General features: G+C 46.7%; 1 protein-coding gene across 3 annotated transcripts in view; it reads right to left on the reverse strand.

Moving 5' to 3' along the window:
* ttc7b (tetratricopeptide repeat domain 7B) overlaps positions 1–18,738 on the reverse strand; it is a 69,928-nt gene that overhangs the window by 35,703 nt on the left and 15,487 nt on the right. For all 3 annotated transcript variants that reach the window (XM_055863552.1, XM_055863551.1, XM_055863550.1), the window contains exons 5-9: positions 17,053–17,174; positions 7,275–7,353; positions 6,981–7,159; positions 4,930–4,993; positions 4,092–4,229 (exon numbers count right to left, since the gene is read on the reverse strand). In XM_055863552.1, coding sequence (XP_055719527.1) covers positions 4,092–4,229; positions 4,930–4,993; positions 6,981–7,159; positions 7,275–7,353; positions 17,053–17,174 — 582 coding nt within the window. The remainder of the gene's footprint in view (positions 1–4,091; positions 4,230–4,929; positions 4,994–6,980; positions 7,160–7,274; positions 7,354–17,052; positions 17,175–18,738) is intronic.

Below are 18,738 nucleotides of genomic sequence, written 5' to 3' on the forward strand. Positions count from 1 at the left end.
GGAACAAATAAAGAAGCTATATACAGAGTCAATGTGCGGGGATACAGGTTAGTCGAGGTAATTTGTAAAGTGAATATGCATAGATAATAAACAGTGAGTAGCAGCAGTGTAAAAACAGAGAGGGGAGGTGTCAATGTAAATAGTCCAGGTGGCCATTTGATGAATTGTTCAGCAGTCTTATGGCTTGGGGGGGTAGAAGCTGTTAAGGAGCGTTTTGGTCCTAGACTTGGTGCTCCAGGACTGCTTGCCGCGCGGTAAGCAGATAGAACAGTCTGACTTGGGTGACTGGAGTCTGACAATTTGTTGGGCCTTCCTCTGACACCGCCTAGAATATACAGTTGAAGTCAGAAGTTTACATACACCTTAGGCAAATACATTTAAACTGTTGTGTCGTATGCAAACTTGATGATTGAGTTGGAGGCGAGCGTGGCCACGCATGTCATGGGTTAACAGGGAGTACAGGAGGGGGCTGAGCACGCACCCTTGTGTGGGCCCCTGTGTTGTGGATCAGTGAAGTGGGGATGTTGTTTCCTACCTTCACCCCCTGAGAGCGGCCCGTCAGGAAGTCCAGGACCCAGTTGCACAGGGTGGGATTCAGACCCAAGGCCCAAGCTTAATGATGAGCTTGGAGGGTACTATGGTGTTGAAGGCTGAGCTATAGTCAATGAACAGCATTCTGACATAGGTATTCCTCTTGTCCAGATGGGATAGGAGAGTGTGCAGTGCGATGGCGATTGCATCGTTTGTGGATCTGTTGGGGCGGTAAGCAAACTGAAGTGGGTCTAGGGCAGGGGTGTCAAACTCATTGCACGGAGGGCCTAGTGTCTGCAGGTTTTTTGTTTTTCCTTTCAATAAAGCCCTAGACAACCAGGTGTGGGGAGTTCCTAACTAATTAGTGATGTTAATTCATCAATCAAGTACAAGGGAGGAGCGAAAACCCGCAGACACTCGGCCCCCCGTGGAATGAGTTTGACACCTGTGGTCTAGGGTGTCAGGTAAGGTAGAGGTAATATGATCCTTAACTTGCCACTCAAAGCACTTCATGATGACAGAAGTGAGTGCTACGGGGCGAAAGTAATTTAGTTCAGTTATGTTTGCTTTCTTGGGTACAGGAACAATGGTGGCCATCTTGACGCAAGTGGAGACAGCCGACTGGGATAGGGAGAGATTGAATATGTCCGTAAACACTCCAGCCAGCTGGTCTGTGCACGCTCTGAGGACGCAACTAGGGATGTCGTCTGGGCCGGCAGCCTTGCGAGGGTTAACACGCTTAAATTACTTACTCACGTCGGCCACGGAGAACGAGAGCCCACAGTCCTTGGGAGCGGGCCGTGTCGGTGGCACTATGTTATCCTCAAAACGCGCGAAGAAGGTGTTTAGCTTGTCTGGGAGCAAGATGTCGGTGTCTGCAACACGGCTGGTTTTCCCTTTGTAAGCGGTGATCGTCTGTAGACCTTGCCACATACGTCTCATGTCTGAGCCATTGAATTGTGACTTGACTTTGTCTCTGTACTGACGTTTTGCCTGTAGGATTGCCTTACGGAGGGAATAACACACTGTTTGTTTTCAACCATATACCAGGGGGGTGCTGTGGTTTGCGCTTTCAGTTTTGTGCGAATGCTGGCAACTATCCACGGTTTCCACGTCAATGTTATTCTCTGAGGCTACCCGGAACATATCCTAGTCCACGTGATCGAAACAAGACAACGCAGTCACCTTCCTGACCAGGGCCCTTCTACCCCGATTGCTTCGTTTTGGCCGGGCGGCCAGCTCTAGAAAGAGTATTGCTGGCTCCAAACTATTTCTATTTAAGAATGATGGAGGCCACCGTGTTCTTGGGGACCTTTACTGCTGCAGAAATTTTGGGGTACCCTTCCCCCAGATCTGTGCATCGACACAATCCTGTCTCGGAGCGCTAGGGACAATTCCTTCGACCTCATGGCTTGGTTTTTGCTCTGACATGCACTGTCAACTGTGGGACCTTATATAGGTGTGTGCCTTTCCAAATAATGTCCAATCCATTGAATTTACCACAGGTGGACTCCAATCAAGGATGATCAATGGAAACAGTTGAGACTCATAGCAAAGGGTCTGAAAACTTGTAAATAAGGTATTTCTGTTTTTAATTTGTAATACATTTTTAAAAACCTGTTTTCGCTTTGTTATTATGGGATATTGTATGTAGATTGATAAGGGAAAACATTTATTTAACCCATTTTATAATAAGGCTGTAACCTAACAAAATGTGGAAAAAGTCAAGGGATCTGAATACTTTCCGAATGCACTGTGTGTGTGTGTGTGTGTGTGTGTGTGTGTGTGTGTGTGTGTGTGTGTGTGTGTGTGTGTGTGTGTGTGTGTGTGTGTGTGTGTGTGTACAGTTTGCATACACCTTACCTTAGCCAAATACAATTAAACTCACTTTTTCACACAATTCCTGACATTTAATCCTCGTAATAATTTCCTGTCTTGGGTCAGTTAGGATCACCACTTTATTTTAAGAATGTGAAATGTCAGAATAATAGTAGAGAGAATTATTTATTTCAGCTTTTATTTCTTTCATCACATTCCCAGTGGGTCAGAAGTGTACATCCACTCAATTAGTATTTGGTAGCATTGCCTTTAAATTGTTTAACTTGGGTCAAACATTTTGGATAGCCTTCCACAAGCTTCCCACAATAAGTTGGGTGAATTTTGGCCCATTCCTCCTGACAGAGCTGGTGTAACTGAGTCAGGTTTGTAGGCCTCCTTCCTCACACACGCTTTTTCAGTTATGCCCACAAATTTTCTATAAGATTGAGGTCATGGCTTTGTGATGGCCACTACAATACCTTGACTTTGTGGTCCTTAAGCCATTTTGCCACAACTTTGGAAGTACGCTTGGGTCATTGTCCATTTGGAAGACCTATTTGCAACCAAGCTTCAACTTCCTGACTGATGTCTTGAGATTTTGCTTCAATATATCCACATAATTTTCCTCCTCATGATGGCATCTATTTTGTGAAGTGCACCTGTCCCTCCTGCAGCAAAGCACCCCCACAACATGATGCTGCCACCCCCGTGCTTCACAGTTGGGATGTTGTTCTTCGGCTTGCAAGCCTCCCCCTTTTTTCTCCAAACAAAACGATGGTCATTATGGCCAAACAGTTCCATTTTTGTTTCATCAGACCAGAGGACATTTCTCCAAAAAGTACGATCTTCGTCCCGATGTGCAGCTGCAAACCGTAGTCTGGCTTTTTTATGGCGGTTTTGGAGCAGTGGCTTCTTCCTTGTTGAGCGGCCTTTCAGGTTATGTCGATATAGGACTCGTTTTCCTGTGGATATAGATACTTTTGTACCTGTTTCCTCCAGCATCTTCACAAGGTCCTTTGCTGTTGTTCTGGGATTGATTTGCACTTTTCGCACAAAAGTACGTTCATCTCTAGGAGACAGAATGCGTCTCCTTCCTGAGCGGTATGAAGTCTGTGTGGTCCCATGGTGTTCATACTTGCGTACTATTGTTTGTACAGATGAACGTGGTATCTTCAGGCGTTTGGAAATTGCTCCCAAGGATGAACCAGACTTGTGGAGGTCTACATTTTTATTTTTGAGGTCTTGGCTGATTTCTTTTGATTTTCCCATGATGTCAAGCAAAGTGGCACTGAGTTTGAAGGTAGGCCTTGAAATACATCCACAGGTGCACCTCCAATTGACTCAAATTATGTCCATTAGCCTATCAGAAGCTTCTAAAGCCATGACATCATTTTCTGGAATTTTCCAACCTGTTTAATGGCACAGTCAACTTAGTGTATGTAAACTTCTGACCCACTGGAATTGTTATTCAGTGAATTATAAGTGAAATAATCTGTCTGTAAACAATTGTTGGAAAAATTACTTGTGTCATGCACAAAGTAGATGTCCTAACCGACTTGCCAAAACTATAGTTTGTTAACAAGAAATTTGTGGAGAGGTTAAAAAACGAGTTAATGACTTCAACCTAAGTGTATGTAAACTTCCAACTTCAACACACACACACACACATATATATATACACACATATATATATATATATATATATATATATGTCCAGTGTGTGTGTGTGTGTGTGTCCTAACCTCAGAGAGCATCTCGTACTGTCCCCGTCGGCCCAGGGCGATGGTCAGTAGGTCGTAGACCACAGAGGCACTCTGCAGGCTGATGATGCGGTCGCTGTTGTGCTCTGGAATCCTGCTCAGCACCGCATCTCTGTTGGCCTGCAGGGAGAACACACACATCATCATTTCACACACACACACACAGTGACAGAGAAGAATAGAAAGAGGAGCTTGTGTACGTGTGTGTGGTATTACTTAACTCATGGGTACCAGAAATCCCCACAAGGATAGTATACAAGGAAAATTATCTGACGAGGACAAACGCTATTTTAAGCTTAGGGGTTAGGGTTAGAAGTTAGGGTCATGTTGAGGTTTAGGGAAAATAGGATTTTGAATGGAAATCAATTTTAGGTCCCCACAAGGATAGTAAAACACGTGGTGTGTGTGTGGTGAGGAGGAGAGTAGAAAGACGAGTGTTGTGTTTGACTGGGCAGAAAACAGGATGATTGGGGCCCCTGATTTTAAAAGCACCCATTAGAAGGGAAAAACTAACAGCATGGAAATCTAACACCCAATTAACTAATGGACCAAAGGAAAGAAAGATTTTTTTAAAGTAGGCCCTCCAAACATGGACTTCAATGCAATGCTTTGCCTTGCTTTGGGAGTGTGATGGGGAAACTCTACTGAATGAAACAGTTGGTGACGGAGAAAAAATAAATTAACTTTGAATGCATTAACATTTGAACAAAGGGATTTCGGTTTTTATTGTTGAAAAGGTGCGTGATCTGAAAGATTAATCAACCTGCCAGGATAGCGGGATAAAAGATGTGTGTGTGTATGTGTTTGTGTATAGTCTTACCATAGATTCACTGATCAGCAACAGGAGCAGAGCCTCTTCTGTGTTTTCCTGTGGACAAAACAGACTGAGGGGAGGGAAAGAGAGCAGGTGGGAGGAAGCAAAGATAGTGAGAGAGACAGAGAGAGACAAAGAGAGAGGAGACAAAGACAGTGAGGGGGATGAACAGAGAGAGAGAAAAAGAGGAAAGAGGGCAATAGAAAGAGAGGGAGAGATAGTTAGCAACCGATTGTAGGTAAACTGCCTAGAAGTGTCACATTTTGCCAATGCAGATACACACAACCTCTTCCTAACCGAGTCAGTAATACCGACAGGTTTCAAGCAGACCATCATATTCCCTGTGCCCAAGAAAGCAAAGGTAACCTGGCTAAATGACTACCGCCCCGTAGCACTCACGTCTGTAACCATTAAGTGCTTTGAAAGGCTGGTCATGGCTCACATCAACACCATCATCCCAGAAACCCTAGACCCACTCCAATTCGCATACCGCCACAACAGATCCACAGATGATGCAAATCTATTGCACTCCACACTGCCCTTTCCCACATGGACAAGAGGAACACCTATATGAGAATGCTGTTAATTGACTACAGCTCAACATTCAACACCATAGTGTTCAACACCATAGTAACACCATAGTGCCCACAAAGCTCATCACTAAGCTTAGGACCCTGGGACTAAACACCTCCCTCTGCAACTGGATCCAGGACTTCTTGATGGGCTGACCCCAGGTGGTATGGCTAGGCAACAACACATCTGCCACGCTGATCCTTAACACTGGGCCCCTCAGGGGTGCGTGCTCAGTCCCCTCCTGTACACCCACGACTGCGTGGCCAGGCATGACTCCAACACCATCATTAAATTTGCTGACGACACAACAGTGGTAGGCCTGATCACCTACAACAACGAGACAGCCTATAGAGAGGTCAGAGCCCTGGCAGTGAGTTGCCAGGACAACAACCTCTCCCTCAATGTGAGCAAGACAAAGGAGCTGATTGTGGACTACAGGAAAAGGAGGGCCGAACACGCCCCCATTAACATCGACAGGGCTGCAGTGGAGCGGGTCGAGAGTTTCAAGTTCCTTGGTTTCCACATCACCAACAAACTATCATGGTCCAAACACACCAAGACAGTCGTGAAGCGGGCACGACAACACCTTTTCCCCCTCAGGAGACTGAAAATATTTGTCATGGGTGCCCAGATCCTCAAAAAGTTCTACAGCTGCACCATCGAGAGCATCCTGACCGGTTGCATCACCGCCTGGTATGACACCAGCTCGGCATCCGACCATAAGGCGCTACATAGGGTAATGCGTACGGCCCAGTACATCACTGGGGCCAAGCATCCTGCCATCCAGGACCTATATACTAGGCGGTGTCAGAGGAAGGCCCAAAAAATTGTCAAGGACTCCAGTCGCCCAAGTCATAGACTGTTCTCTCTGCTACTGCACGGCAAGCGGTACCGGAGCGCCACGTCTAGGTCCAAAGGGCTCCTTAACAGCTTCTATCCCCAAGACATAAGACTGCTGAACAATTAATCAAATGGCCACCCGGACTATTTACATTGACACCCCCACTTTGTTTTTACACTGCTGCTACTCGCTGTTAGTTATCTTTGCATAGTCTCTTTACCCCTACCTACATGTACAAATGACCTCGACTAACCTGTACCCCTGCACATTGACTCAGTACCGGTACCCCCTGTATATAGTCTCGTTATTGTTATTTTATTGTGTTATCATTTATTTTATATACTTTCGTTTATTTAGTAAATATTTTCTTACATCTATTTCTTGAAGTGCATTGTTGGTTAAGGGCTTGTAAGTAAGCATTTCACGGTAAGGTCTACACATGTTCTATTTGGTGCATAAAATCTGAAAAATAAAATTGGAATTGGCACATGGATTGTGTTGTCTGTACACAGGCTAGTATTATGATATGAGAATATCAATTAAAGTCTGGACAGGACTTTTTAATGCAACACAGTAGTGAAAAAGACAGGCAGAGCGAGAGAATAGAGAGAGAGCCAGTAGACAGGCAGAGGTTGGTCCATACTTCTCTCCGGAGTAGACACGTGGCCTGCGGCTGAGTGCGTAGTCCTTGGTGTAGGGGGCTCCCTGGCGTAGTAGGGGGTCATCCAGGGGGGACTGGCTGGGCGGGTCCTCCAGAGGACTCCAGTAGCTCTGCTCACACATCCCCCTCAGCAGGATCTCTGCTAGCTGTCGCGCTATGGTCTACAAAGGGAAACAGAACACACACACATATAGTTTTACAGCACATGGGTGCACGTGCGGGCAAGCACACACTCACACGCAGGAACAACGCACACAGGCACACACTAGTACCCACCATTCGTAGGTTCTGTGTGGTCCTGGTCTCTACAGCTCGGAGGATCTCCCGGAAGCGGCCCACTCCCCGGGTCAGGTTACTGCGGCAACAAAAAATATCTTAAGGTCATGATCTGTCTCTAAAGTATGGAGGAATGTTCTGGAAATCTGAGGCCACAGATTATATACAGTACCAGTCAAAAATTTGGGACACACCTACTCATTCATTTATTTTTACTATTTTCTACATAGTATAACAATAGTGAAGACATCAAAACTATGAAATAACACACATGGAATCATGTGTAACCAAAAAAAAGTATATAAAAAAAAATATATATATATAATTTATGTTTGAGATTCTTCAAAGTAGCCACCCTGTGCCTTGACAGCTTTGCACAAGCTTGGCATTCTCTCAACCAGCTTCATGAGGTAGTCACCTGGAATGCATTTTAATTAACAGGTGTGCCTTGTTAAAAGTTAATTGGTGTAATTTCTTCCGTTCTTAATGCGTTTGAGCCAATCAGTTGTGTTGTGACAAGGTAGGGGTGGTATACAGAAGAAAGCCCTATTTTGTAAAAGACCAAGTCCATATTATGGAAAGAACAGCACAAATAAGCAAAGAGAAATGACAGTCCATCATTACTTTAAAACATGAAGTTCACTCAATGCAGAACATTTCAAGAAAGTTTCTTCAATTGCAGTCGCAAAAACCATCAAGCGCTATGATGAAACTGGCTCTCATGAGGAACCTCCACAGGAAAGGAAGACCCAGAGTTACTTCTGCTGCAGAGGATAAGTTCATTAGTGTAACTGACAATTAACCTGTAAGTCTGTCGTCGTTTGAATTGTTTACGTGTTCGCTATGTGGGGGAAATGATAAGACAAGCGGAACTAGGTGGCTAATAACTGTTGTAACGGGGATCATTATCGTAGCAACACACCTTTGGAGTGAAGGCAATCCCGCGCTGTGTTAGCTAAGTTTATATGTCTTCGGGTGTAGTTCGTCAAGGTTGAAGTGTGTATGTTAGGATGGTAACGTGATAATAAGTAAGGATGAAGCGTGAATTCATGCCAGGAATAATAAGTGTTACGTTTTGATTTCCTCCCTTCTGTAATAAGCAGCCAATTAGGTATTTTTCCTTTATTCATGTGTTTAATCTGATACTGTTATAGCTCCGGCTAAACTGTTTATGTATGTGAGCACTTCAGAGTTATTCCAAGCTAATAAGTCACTCGTAAGACAAGAAAGTTGTACGAGTGTGCTTAACTGTATTTTCATTTACTTTATAGTTCTCACGGTGTGACGACCCTCCCACTCTGTCTGCACTATTCTCGCTCTTTGCTCTTGTTTCCTTATTAGGATGCCGGTGGGCGGAGCCGGGACGGTCGTCAGCGACATGGGAAACACCTGGGCCCGGGTGTGTCCCAGGATAAATAGACCTCTTCCACATTCACTCCACGCAGACACACTATTGTTTATTTGTATATAGGTTACCTTATTTAATACATTTTTTTATTTATTCCTTATCTCCACGTTGTCTCCTTTTTTGTTACGGGCTTCGAGCCGGTTCGTGACAACGGAAGGTGATCATTCTGACTAAAACTACAGAATAAAGCCGCCAGTTAAAATCAAGGAACGCTTGTGCTCGTGGTTACTGGAGGGAGCTACAATTAGAGTTACAAACCTCAGAAATTGCATTCCAAATAAATGCCTCAAAGTAACAGACAAATCTCAACATCAACTGTTCAGATGAGACTGCGTGAATCAGGCCTTCATGGTTGAAATTCTGCAAATAAACCACTACTAAAGGACACCAATAATAAGAAGAGACTTGCTTGGTCCAAGAAATGGCAATGGGCATTAGACCGGTGGAAATCTATCCTTTGGTCTGATGAGTCCTAATTTGAGATATCCGGTTCCAACCGCCGTGTCTTTGTGAGACGCAGAGTAGGTGAATGGATGATCTCCACATGTGTGGTTCCCACCGTGAAGCAAGGAGGTGGTGTGATGGTGCTTTGCCTTTGTCTGATTTATTTAAAATTCAAGGCACACTTAACCAGCATGGCTACCACAGCATCCTGCAGCAATACACCATACCATCTGGTTTGCGCTTAGTGGGACTATCATTTGTTCTTCAACAGGACAATGACCCAACACACCTCCAGGCTGTGTAAGGGCCATTTGACCAAGAAGGAGAGTGATGGAGTGCTGAATCAGATGACCTGGCCTCCAAAATCACCTGACCTCAACCCAATTGAGATGGTTTGGGATGAGTTGGACCGCAGAGTGAAGGAAAAGTACTCAGCATATATGTGGGAACTCCTTCAAGACCGTTGGAAAAACATTCCTCATGAAGCTGGTTGAGAGAATGCCAAGAGTGTGCAAAACTGTCATCAAGGCAAAGGGTGACTACTTTGAAGAATCCAAAATATATTTTGATGTATTGAACACTTTTTTGGTTACTACATGATTCCATGTGTGTTATTTTTGATGTCTTCACAATTATTCTACAATGTATAAAATAGTAAAAATAAAGAAAAACCCTTGAATGAGTAGGTGTGTCCAAACTTTTGACTGGTACTGTATAGTGGCGATAGCAGATACAGATGCTATACAGTGGCGATGGCAGATACAGATGCTATACAGTGGCGATAGCAGATACTACACAGTGGTGATTGCAGATACAGATGCTATACAGTAGCGATGGCAGATACAGATGCTATACAGTGGCGATAGCAGATACTACACAGTGGTGATTGCAGACACAGATGCTATACAGTGGCGATAGTAGACACAGATGCTATTCAGTGGCGATAGTAGACACAGATGCTATACAGTGGCGATGGCAGATACAGATACTATACAGTGGCGATAGCAGATACTACACAGTGGTGATTGCAGACACAGATGCTACACAGTGGCGATGGCAGATACAGATGCTATACAGTGGCGATAGTAGACACAGATGCTATACAGTGGCGATAGTAGACACAGATGCTATACAGTGGCGATGGCAGATACAGATGCTATACAGTGGCGATGGCAGATACAGATGCTATACAGTAGCGATGGCAGATACAGATGCTATACAGTGGCGATGGCAGATACAGATGCTATACAGTGGCGATGGCAGATACAGATGCTATACAGTAGCGATGGCAGATACAGATGCTATACAGTGGCGATGGCAGATACAGATGCTATACAGTAGCGATGGCAGATACAGATGCTATACAGTGGCGATGGCAGATACAGATGCTATACAGTAGCGATGGCAGATACAGATGCTACACAGTAGCGATGGCAGATACAGATGCTATACAGTGGCGATGGCAGATACAGATGCTATACAGTAGCGATAGTAGACACAGATGCTATACAGTGGCGATGGCAGATACAGATGCTATACAGTGGCGATGGCAGATACAGATGCTATACAGTGGCGATGGCAGATACAGATGCTATACAGTGGCGATGGCAGATACAGATGCTATACAGTAGACTCAACTCAGCAAAAAAAGAAACATCCCTTTTTCAGGACCCTGTCTTTCAAAGATAATTCGTAAAAATCCAAATAACTTCACAGATCTTCATTGTAATAGGTTTAAACACTGTTTCCCATGCTTGTTCAATGAACCATAAACAATTAATGAACATGAACCTGTGGAACGGTCGTTAAGACCCTAACAGCTTACAGACGGTAGGCAATTAAAGGTCAGTTATGGAAACTTCGGACACTAAAGAGGCCTAATACTGACTCTGAAAAACACCAAAAGAAAAATGCCCAGGGTCCCTGTTCATCTGCGTGAATGTGCCTTAGGCATGCTGCAAGGAGGCATGAGGACTGCAGATGTGGCCAGGGCAATAAATTGCAATGTCCGTACTGTGAGACGCCTAAGACAGCGCTACAGGGAGACAGGACGGACAGCTGATCGTACTCACAGTGGCAGACCACGTGTAACAACACCTGCACAGGATTGGTACATGCGAACATTACACCTGCGGGACAGGTACAGGATGGCAACAACAACTACCCGAGTTACACCAGGAACGCACAATCCCTCCATCAGTGCTCAGACTATCCGCAATAGGCTGAGAGAGGCTGGACTGAGTGCTTGTAGGCATGTTGTAAGGTAGGTCCTCACCAGACATCACCGACAACAACGTCACCTATGGGCACAAACCCACTGTCGCTGGACCAGACAGGACTGGCAAAAAGGGATCTTCACTGACGAGTCGTGGTTATGTCTCACCAGGAATGATGGTCGGATTTGCGTTTATCATCGAAGGAATAAGCGTTACACCAAGGCCTGTACTCTGGAGGGGATTGATTTGGAGATGGAGGGTCCGTCATGGTCTGGGGCGGTGTGTCACAGCATCATCGGACTGAGCAGGTTGTCATTGCAGACAATCTCAACTCTGTGCGTTACAGGGAAGACATCCTCCTCCCTCATGTGGTAGCCTTCCTGCAGGCTGATCCTGACATGACCCTCCAGCATGACAATGCCACCAGCCATACTGCTCATCCTGTGTGTGATTTCCTGAAAGACGGGAATGTCAGTGTTATGCCATGGCCAGCGAAGAGCCCGGATCTCAATCCCATTGAGCACGTCTGGGACCTGTTGGATCGGAGGGTGAGGGCTAGGGCCATTCCCCCAAGAAATGTCTGGGAACTTGCAGGTGCCTTGGTGGGAGAGTGGGGTAACATCTCACAGCAAGACCTGGCAAATCTGGTGCTGTCCATGAAGAGGAGATTCACTGCAGTACTTAATGCAGCTGGTGGCCACACCAGATACTGACTGTTACTGTTACTTTTGATTTTGACCCCCCCTTTGGTCAGGGACACATGATTCCATTTCTGTTAGTCACATGTCTGTGGAACTTGTTCAGTTTATGTCTCAGTTGTTGAATCTTATGTTCATACAAATATTTACACATGTTAAGTTTGATGAAAATAAACGCAGTCAACAGTGAGAGGACGTTTCTTTTTTTGCTGAGTTTATAGTGGTGATAGTAGATAGATGATATATAGTGGTGATAGATGATATATAGTGGTGATAGTAGATAGATGATATATAGTGGTGATAGTAGATAGATGATACATAGTAGTGATAGTGTGGATACATATTGTACCGGTATCAGATACAGACCAAGCAGAAAATAGATTATTCTGAGAAAATCTGTTCTCAGAATTATAGACCTGTACAAACAAGCAATAAAAAAAATCTATAGATTTCCTATAAATACTGTGAATATGCCCATATCAGTGTGTGTGTGTGTGTGTGTGTGTCACTGAGCTGAGGGAGTCAGTTGATGGTAGGTGTCAATACCCTGGCTCAACACTCCTCTATGGATCAGACACACAGCAATGCTGACACACCTACTCAGCTAACACTCCCCCCGCTGAACTGACAACACACACACACACCTTTCACATGCATTATCTGACTGCATCACAGCATCATGGGATGGTGTTTATGTGCGTAACGCAAGAAAGTATCTTATGTGCCCGCGAGCATTTGTTGTGTTGTCGATGAGTCACACTGTAACTTTGGAGAGCTGCTGACTAGGGTTCAGATCAGAGTGCTAAACTGCCCGGTAACACCAGACGAGAGCGCGGCCCAGCTCCAAGCGGCTCCTCTCCGCTCTTCTCCTCCCCCATCTCCCTGTCCCAATGACCAGAGAGAAGAGAGGAGGGGTGGAAAACAGTATACAGCCCCAGGCCCAGGCTAGGAAACGCAAATAGAAGCAGAAAAATGCTGAATACATAGCTCCATCTAAATGTGTGGTGAACAGGGGGTGATGCTGGGAGAGAGAGAGCAAAGTGTCAGCATCACTTACTGACTGTCACATCTCTGTAGAGCTAACCGATAGCTTGACCACCGCTCACATTAGAACCGCAATGTACACTTCTGAAGGGTCATGTACAGCCGCTAAGCTAGCTTTGGTTTTGGTCGATCGTCTTTGTGTGCGAGTGTGTGTCTCATGAGTAAACTAGGCAATTTCTTATAGTGTGCGTTAACGTGGTGGGTAGGTTTTGCGGTCTTTCATTGGTGTGCTTGGCGCAACTGTTCATTACATGGGAGTACATCAGAATCATTGGTGGCTTGTGTGTGTGTGGTGTGTAACGTGGTGGTGCGTATGTGTTTGCAAATGAGGGCATCATCACAGGCTTAATGCGTATTTGCTGTCAGGCCACCTTTTCATAAATCAACTCAAATCAACGTAGCACTGACAGTAAGGAGATAGGCTGGAAGGAATGTGTGTGTGTGTGTGTGTGTGTGTGTGTGTGTGTGTGTGTGTGTGTGTGTGTGTGTGTGTGTGGCTTGATAATAAGAAGTGAGGAAGCACAGACCAAGTATTCATCCCAAATAGCAACCTATTCCCCATGTAGTGCACTAATTTTGACCAGGGCCCACAGGCCTCTGGTAGAACGTAGTGCACTATATAGGGTACCATCTGGGACTCACACCTTGCATCCATCCAGTTGGTTCATTTGTACGCTAGAAAAAGTCTTATCCAACCAACCAAACCTTTTCCTTGTAGGAAATCAGAAATCACTCCCTGACCAAGGACAAGATGCATCAGATTTAACAACAAAACAATCTGTTCTATTTAACATGACACTTCAATAAAGGCATATTATTAAAAAGGCATAGTTTGAAGAATTGGCTTGGTCCATGCCCAGTCAAAAAGGCCTCCTCCTCATGAACTACAAAAACTGCTGGAAGATTTGTTTTATTATTTCGATCCTCAAAAATCTACGAGCAGAGAGAGCAGCACGAGATTCACAGGCAGGAACGCTACCGCATTATTCATGAGCTTAGCAGACACCTTTAGCCACAGAAACTTACCGCTACTCACAGCCTACACATTAGCCATGTACGCAGCTGGCTATTTAGTGAAGACGTTTCCTTTTTAGCGTTGGCATTCTCGAGGATAGGAAAAGCACCTTCCCACTTGAAATACTGTGGGAACTGTGTGTGGACTGTGTGAGAGATTTGTACGTAGGGTGTTTTTATGTAGTGTATATGTCTTTACACCACTATACCAGTGTGTGTGTGTGTGTGTGTCCCATGTTGTTTCATTAGTGAGAGTGAGCGAGAGAGAGAGCTGTGTGGAGGGGGAGGCTGAGTGTAGGTGAAGATATGTAGCTTTCAACATGAAAGAGACTGTGTTGCATCATCTATTAACTATTAGCTTCAGCAGCAGCCTTTTCTTTTTATCTCTTCTCTCTTGCTTTGAAGTGGGAAACCGTTCTCTCTATTTTCCATGGGAAAAATCGACCTTGCTCTAGAACAGTGTCCGTGTACCAAATGGCACCCTATTCCCTATATACAGTAGTGCACTACTTTGGACCAGAGCCCTATGGGCCCTCATCAAAAGTAGTGCACCACATAGAGTATAATGTGCCCTTTGGGACACAGACAGTGTTTCCCAGGCAGACTGTGGTAAGGATAGGTCCTCCCAGGAGAACCAACCAGTCCAAATGGATGCTTGAGGAGAATTTAATGGTGGATTTAATATGTAGCTGTATTAAAATGAGAAGATCAAGTTCCGCATAACTTCCATGAGAGATAAATAATTAATGTATGGGAATTGGCAATAGCAAAAAGAGCGATTAAGAAAAGGGTTGATAATGGTGTGCATACTAAATTGCACAAGTATCTCTTTAAGGTGCATTACTTTCATCCAGAGCCCTATAGGCTCTTGGCCTTTGTGAGATGAGCTCTAAGCATGCTGGGATAGTGGAGGTCATGATGTCAGTATGGGGGCGGGCCTACGAAAAGGAAGAGGTCATCATCCACCTTCAGGTTTGATTGAAACACAGCCAGCACACACGCAGACTCAGCCTGCACACGCACGCACTCAGCCTGCGCACGCACGCACGCACTCAGCCTGCGCACGCACGCACGCACGCACTCAGCCTGCGCACGCACGCACGCACGCACTCAGCCTGCGCACGCACGCACGCACGCACGCACTCAGCCTGCACACGCACGCACTCAGCCTGCGCACGCACGCACGCACTCAGCCTGCGCACGCACGCACGCACTCAGCCTGCGCACGCACGCACGCACGCACTCAGCCTGCGCACGCACGCACGCACTCAGCCTGCGCACGCACGCACGCACGCACTCAGCCTGCGCACGCACTCAGCCTGCGCACGCACGCACGCACTCAGCCTGCGCACGCACGCACGCACTCAGCCTGCGCACGCACGCACGCACGCACTCAGCCTGCGCACGCACGCACGCACTCAGCCTGCGCACGCACGCACGCACGCACTCAGCCTGCGCACGCACGCACGCAGACTCAGCCTGCGCACGCACGCACGCACTCAGCCTGCGCACGCACGCACGCACTCAGCATGCGCACGCACGCACGCTCGCACTCAGCCTGCACACGCACGCACGCTCGCACTCAGCCTGCACACGCACGCACGCTCGCACTCAGCCTGCACACGCACGCACGCTCGCACTCAGCCTGCACACGCACGCACGCTCGCACTCAGCCTGCACACGCACGCACGCTCGCACTCAGCCTGCACACGCACGCTCGCACTCAGCCTGCACACGCACGCACGCTCGCACTCAGCCTGCACATGCACGCACGCACTCAGCCTGCAAACGCACGCACGCACCCAGCCTGCAAACGCACGCACGCACTCAGCCTGCAAACGCACGCACGCACTCAGCCTGCAAACGCACGCACGCACTCAGCCTGCAAACGCACGCACGCACTCAGCCTGCACACGCACGCACTCAGCCTGCACACGCACGCACGCACTCAGCCTGCACACGCACGCACGCACTCAGCCTGCACACGCACGCACGCACTCAGCCTGCACACGCACGCACTCAGCCTGCACACGCACGCACGCACTCAGCCTGCACACGCACGCACTCAGCCTGCACACGCACGCACGCTTGCACTCAGCCTGCACACGCACGCACTCAGCCTGCACACGCACGCACGCTCGCACTCAGCCTGCACACGCACGCACGCTCGCACTCAGCCTGCACACGCACGCACGCTCGCACTCAGCCTGCACATGCACGCACGCACTCAGCCTGCAAACGCACGCACGCACCCAGCCTGCAAACGCACGCACGCACTCAGCCTGCAAACGCACGCACGCACTCAGCCTGCAAACGCACGCACGCACTCAGCCTGCACACGCACGCACTCAGCCTGCACACGCACGCACTCAGCCTGCACACGCACGCACTCAGCCTGCACACGCACGCACTCAGCCTGCACATGCACGCACAAAACTTTACCACCACACCCTAGGAGCATTACTTCCATATCAACAGATCTAGATTGTCACACACACGCTATTGCTCTAACCTACAGGGGAGCTAACCGGCAGGTACCAAACTATGGCTAACTAGATCAAACCACAGCAGCTATGGACCCTGTCTCAAATCCCATGTTCAAGCCATTGAGCCTGCTGAGTCCAATCACTCTTCTTCAGGCAGGCTTGAGGCTTAGCATTTTGGCTTTGAGCTGCAAGTCAACTTGAGTCTCTATGGTACCACAAGGGCATTCATCTCTATGGGGGCTGAGGGGCAGAGAGGAGTGGAGCAATACCTACCATCTGTCCTGAGACAAATGGACCCTTGGATTGGATGAAAGAGTGTGGAGCAGAGAGGGAAGAGTGACAGTGAAGCAGCAACACACACAGTGGGTTAGTGATGATTATTATTACCAGGTGTATTCCACACACACGCTCACAAAAACGCCCACAAACACGCCCTCTGTCTCAGACACAACACGCCCTCTCTCCTACCCGTTTTTGAAGTGGATGACATGTGCCCTCTGAAGTCCAGTCTCCAGGAAGTATCCCAGCTCCTGCTCCTGTGCCACTGGGCCTGGCTTTGGACTGCGGTTCTGCATCCCCGCACTGAGGGCCTGAAACACACAAAACTGACCTGAGAACACGCAGCACAGGCAACACACTGGTCTAAGAACAGTCTGCTGTGAACGCTTGACGACGCAGAGAACAAAGTCAGCCTAGTGTTCACACTGGGCATCAACAAAAGAATATCACACTGTATACACAATACATAAAATCAGCCTGCAACGCTCCAATCAGAGAGATAAGAAAACACAACCAAGATAACATGAGATAATAATAGGACTAGAAGGAAAGAGAGAGAAAAGAGGAGAGTGGGCAGATTGAAGAACCTTGGCTGCTCCTCTCTTCTCACCATCCCCCTCTCCTCCCCCTCCTATCCCTGTCCTCTCCCTATTTTCTCTCCATCAGTCCAACCAGACGGGCCCCATTGTGTTCCAACTCTTCTCTCATCCCTGTCTGTCAAACAGATGAAATCATTTCATCCAGCAGCAGGTAGCTAGTGTCCTCACAGTACCTTGTGCTGCCTGCCTGGCACATGATCGACTGAGAAGGAGAGAGATACAGAGAGAGAGATACACAGAGAGAAATACACAGAGAGAGAGAGACAGAGACAGAGAAAGAGGCAGAGAGAAAAGCAGAGAGAGGCAGGGCGCTTAGAGCAGCCTGGCCTTATGTAAGCCAAAAAGAGTAGAACAGAACACAGCAGAACAAAGCGGCACTAGCCTGGTTCTGTGGAGATGAGGAGTGATAGATAGCATTACAGCCAGGTGTTTATCTAGGGCCTGTTGCCCTATTCATCTCCTGGGTGTTGTACCAGTGTCTCTCTGCATGCTGTATGGAATCCGCTGCTGGTTCAGTTACAGGGAGGCAGAGGGAGGGGTCTATTTGGGGGAGTGAATCGATGCCACTAGATTAGAGTTTCAATATTGAATTCAAATAGCCGATACAGTTTCATGACATTTTGGAGCAACAACACAGCTCTATCCGGAGGCTTGGTCACTAAAATGACACCATGAGCCCAAAATGGGCCAAATGAGTCAACTAAGGACACAGGCCATCAATTTTTTTATATTTCGTTACAGAGAAAAATCAGTTGTCACATTTTGTTGAGTCATCACTTGCCATTAAGAATCCCATTCTGAATGTCTTGGCACTCAATGTTTAGAAAAAAATTCCACTGTCCCATAAATCCATATTTGCATCTTGTTTTTGTAAACAGCATCATTCATACATGGATTTATGGCACAGTGGAAAAACATTTCTAAAATTGAGTGCAGAGACATCATTCAGAATGGGATTCTGATGTAATATGAGTTTGTTTGGGATTGCTTTGGAGCGTTTTCGACCAAGCTTTAGACACATGTTCATAATGCATTGTAGTCAATGGCAAGTGATGACTCAGCAAAATGTGACAAACTATTTTATCTGTGACAAGGCAGAATGGGGGGGGGGAGCAAGAAAGAGAGAGAGGGAGAAACACAGAGCATTGTCTGCATCATTTCCCATATATGGGGGATTGGAAATGATGCAGACAATTACATTGATGGAAGCAACAATCTGTAATATTAAAGCTGATCCACCCCCTGAATTAAAAGTATATATATATATATATTTTAG

This window comes from Salvelinus fontinalis, chromosome 15 (genome assembly GCF_029448725.1).
Source record: "Salvelinus fontinalis isolate EN_2023a chromosome 15, ASM2944872v1, whole genome shotgun sequence".
NCBI classification, from domain to species: domain Eukaryota; kingdom Metazoa; phylum Chordata; class Actinopteri; order Salmoniformes; family Salmonidae; genus Salvelinus; species Salvelinus fontinalis.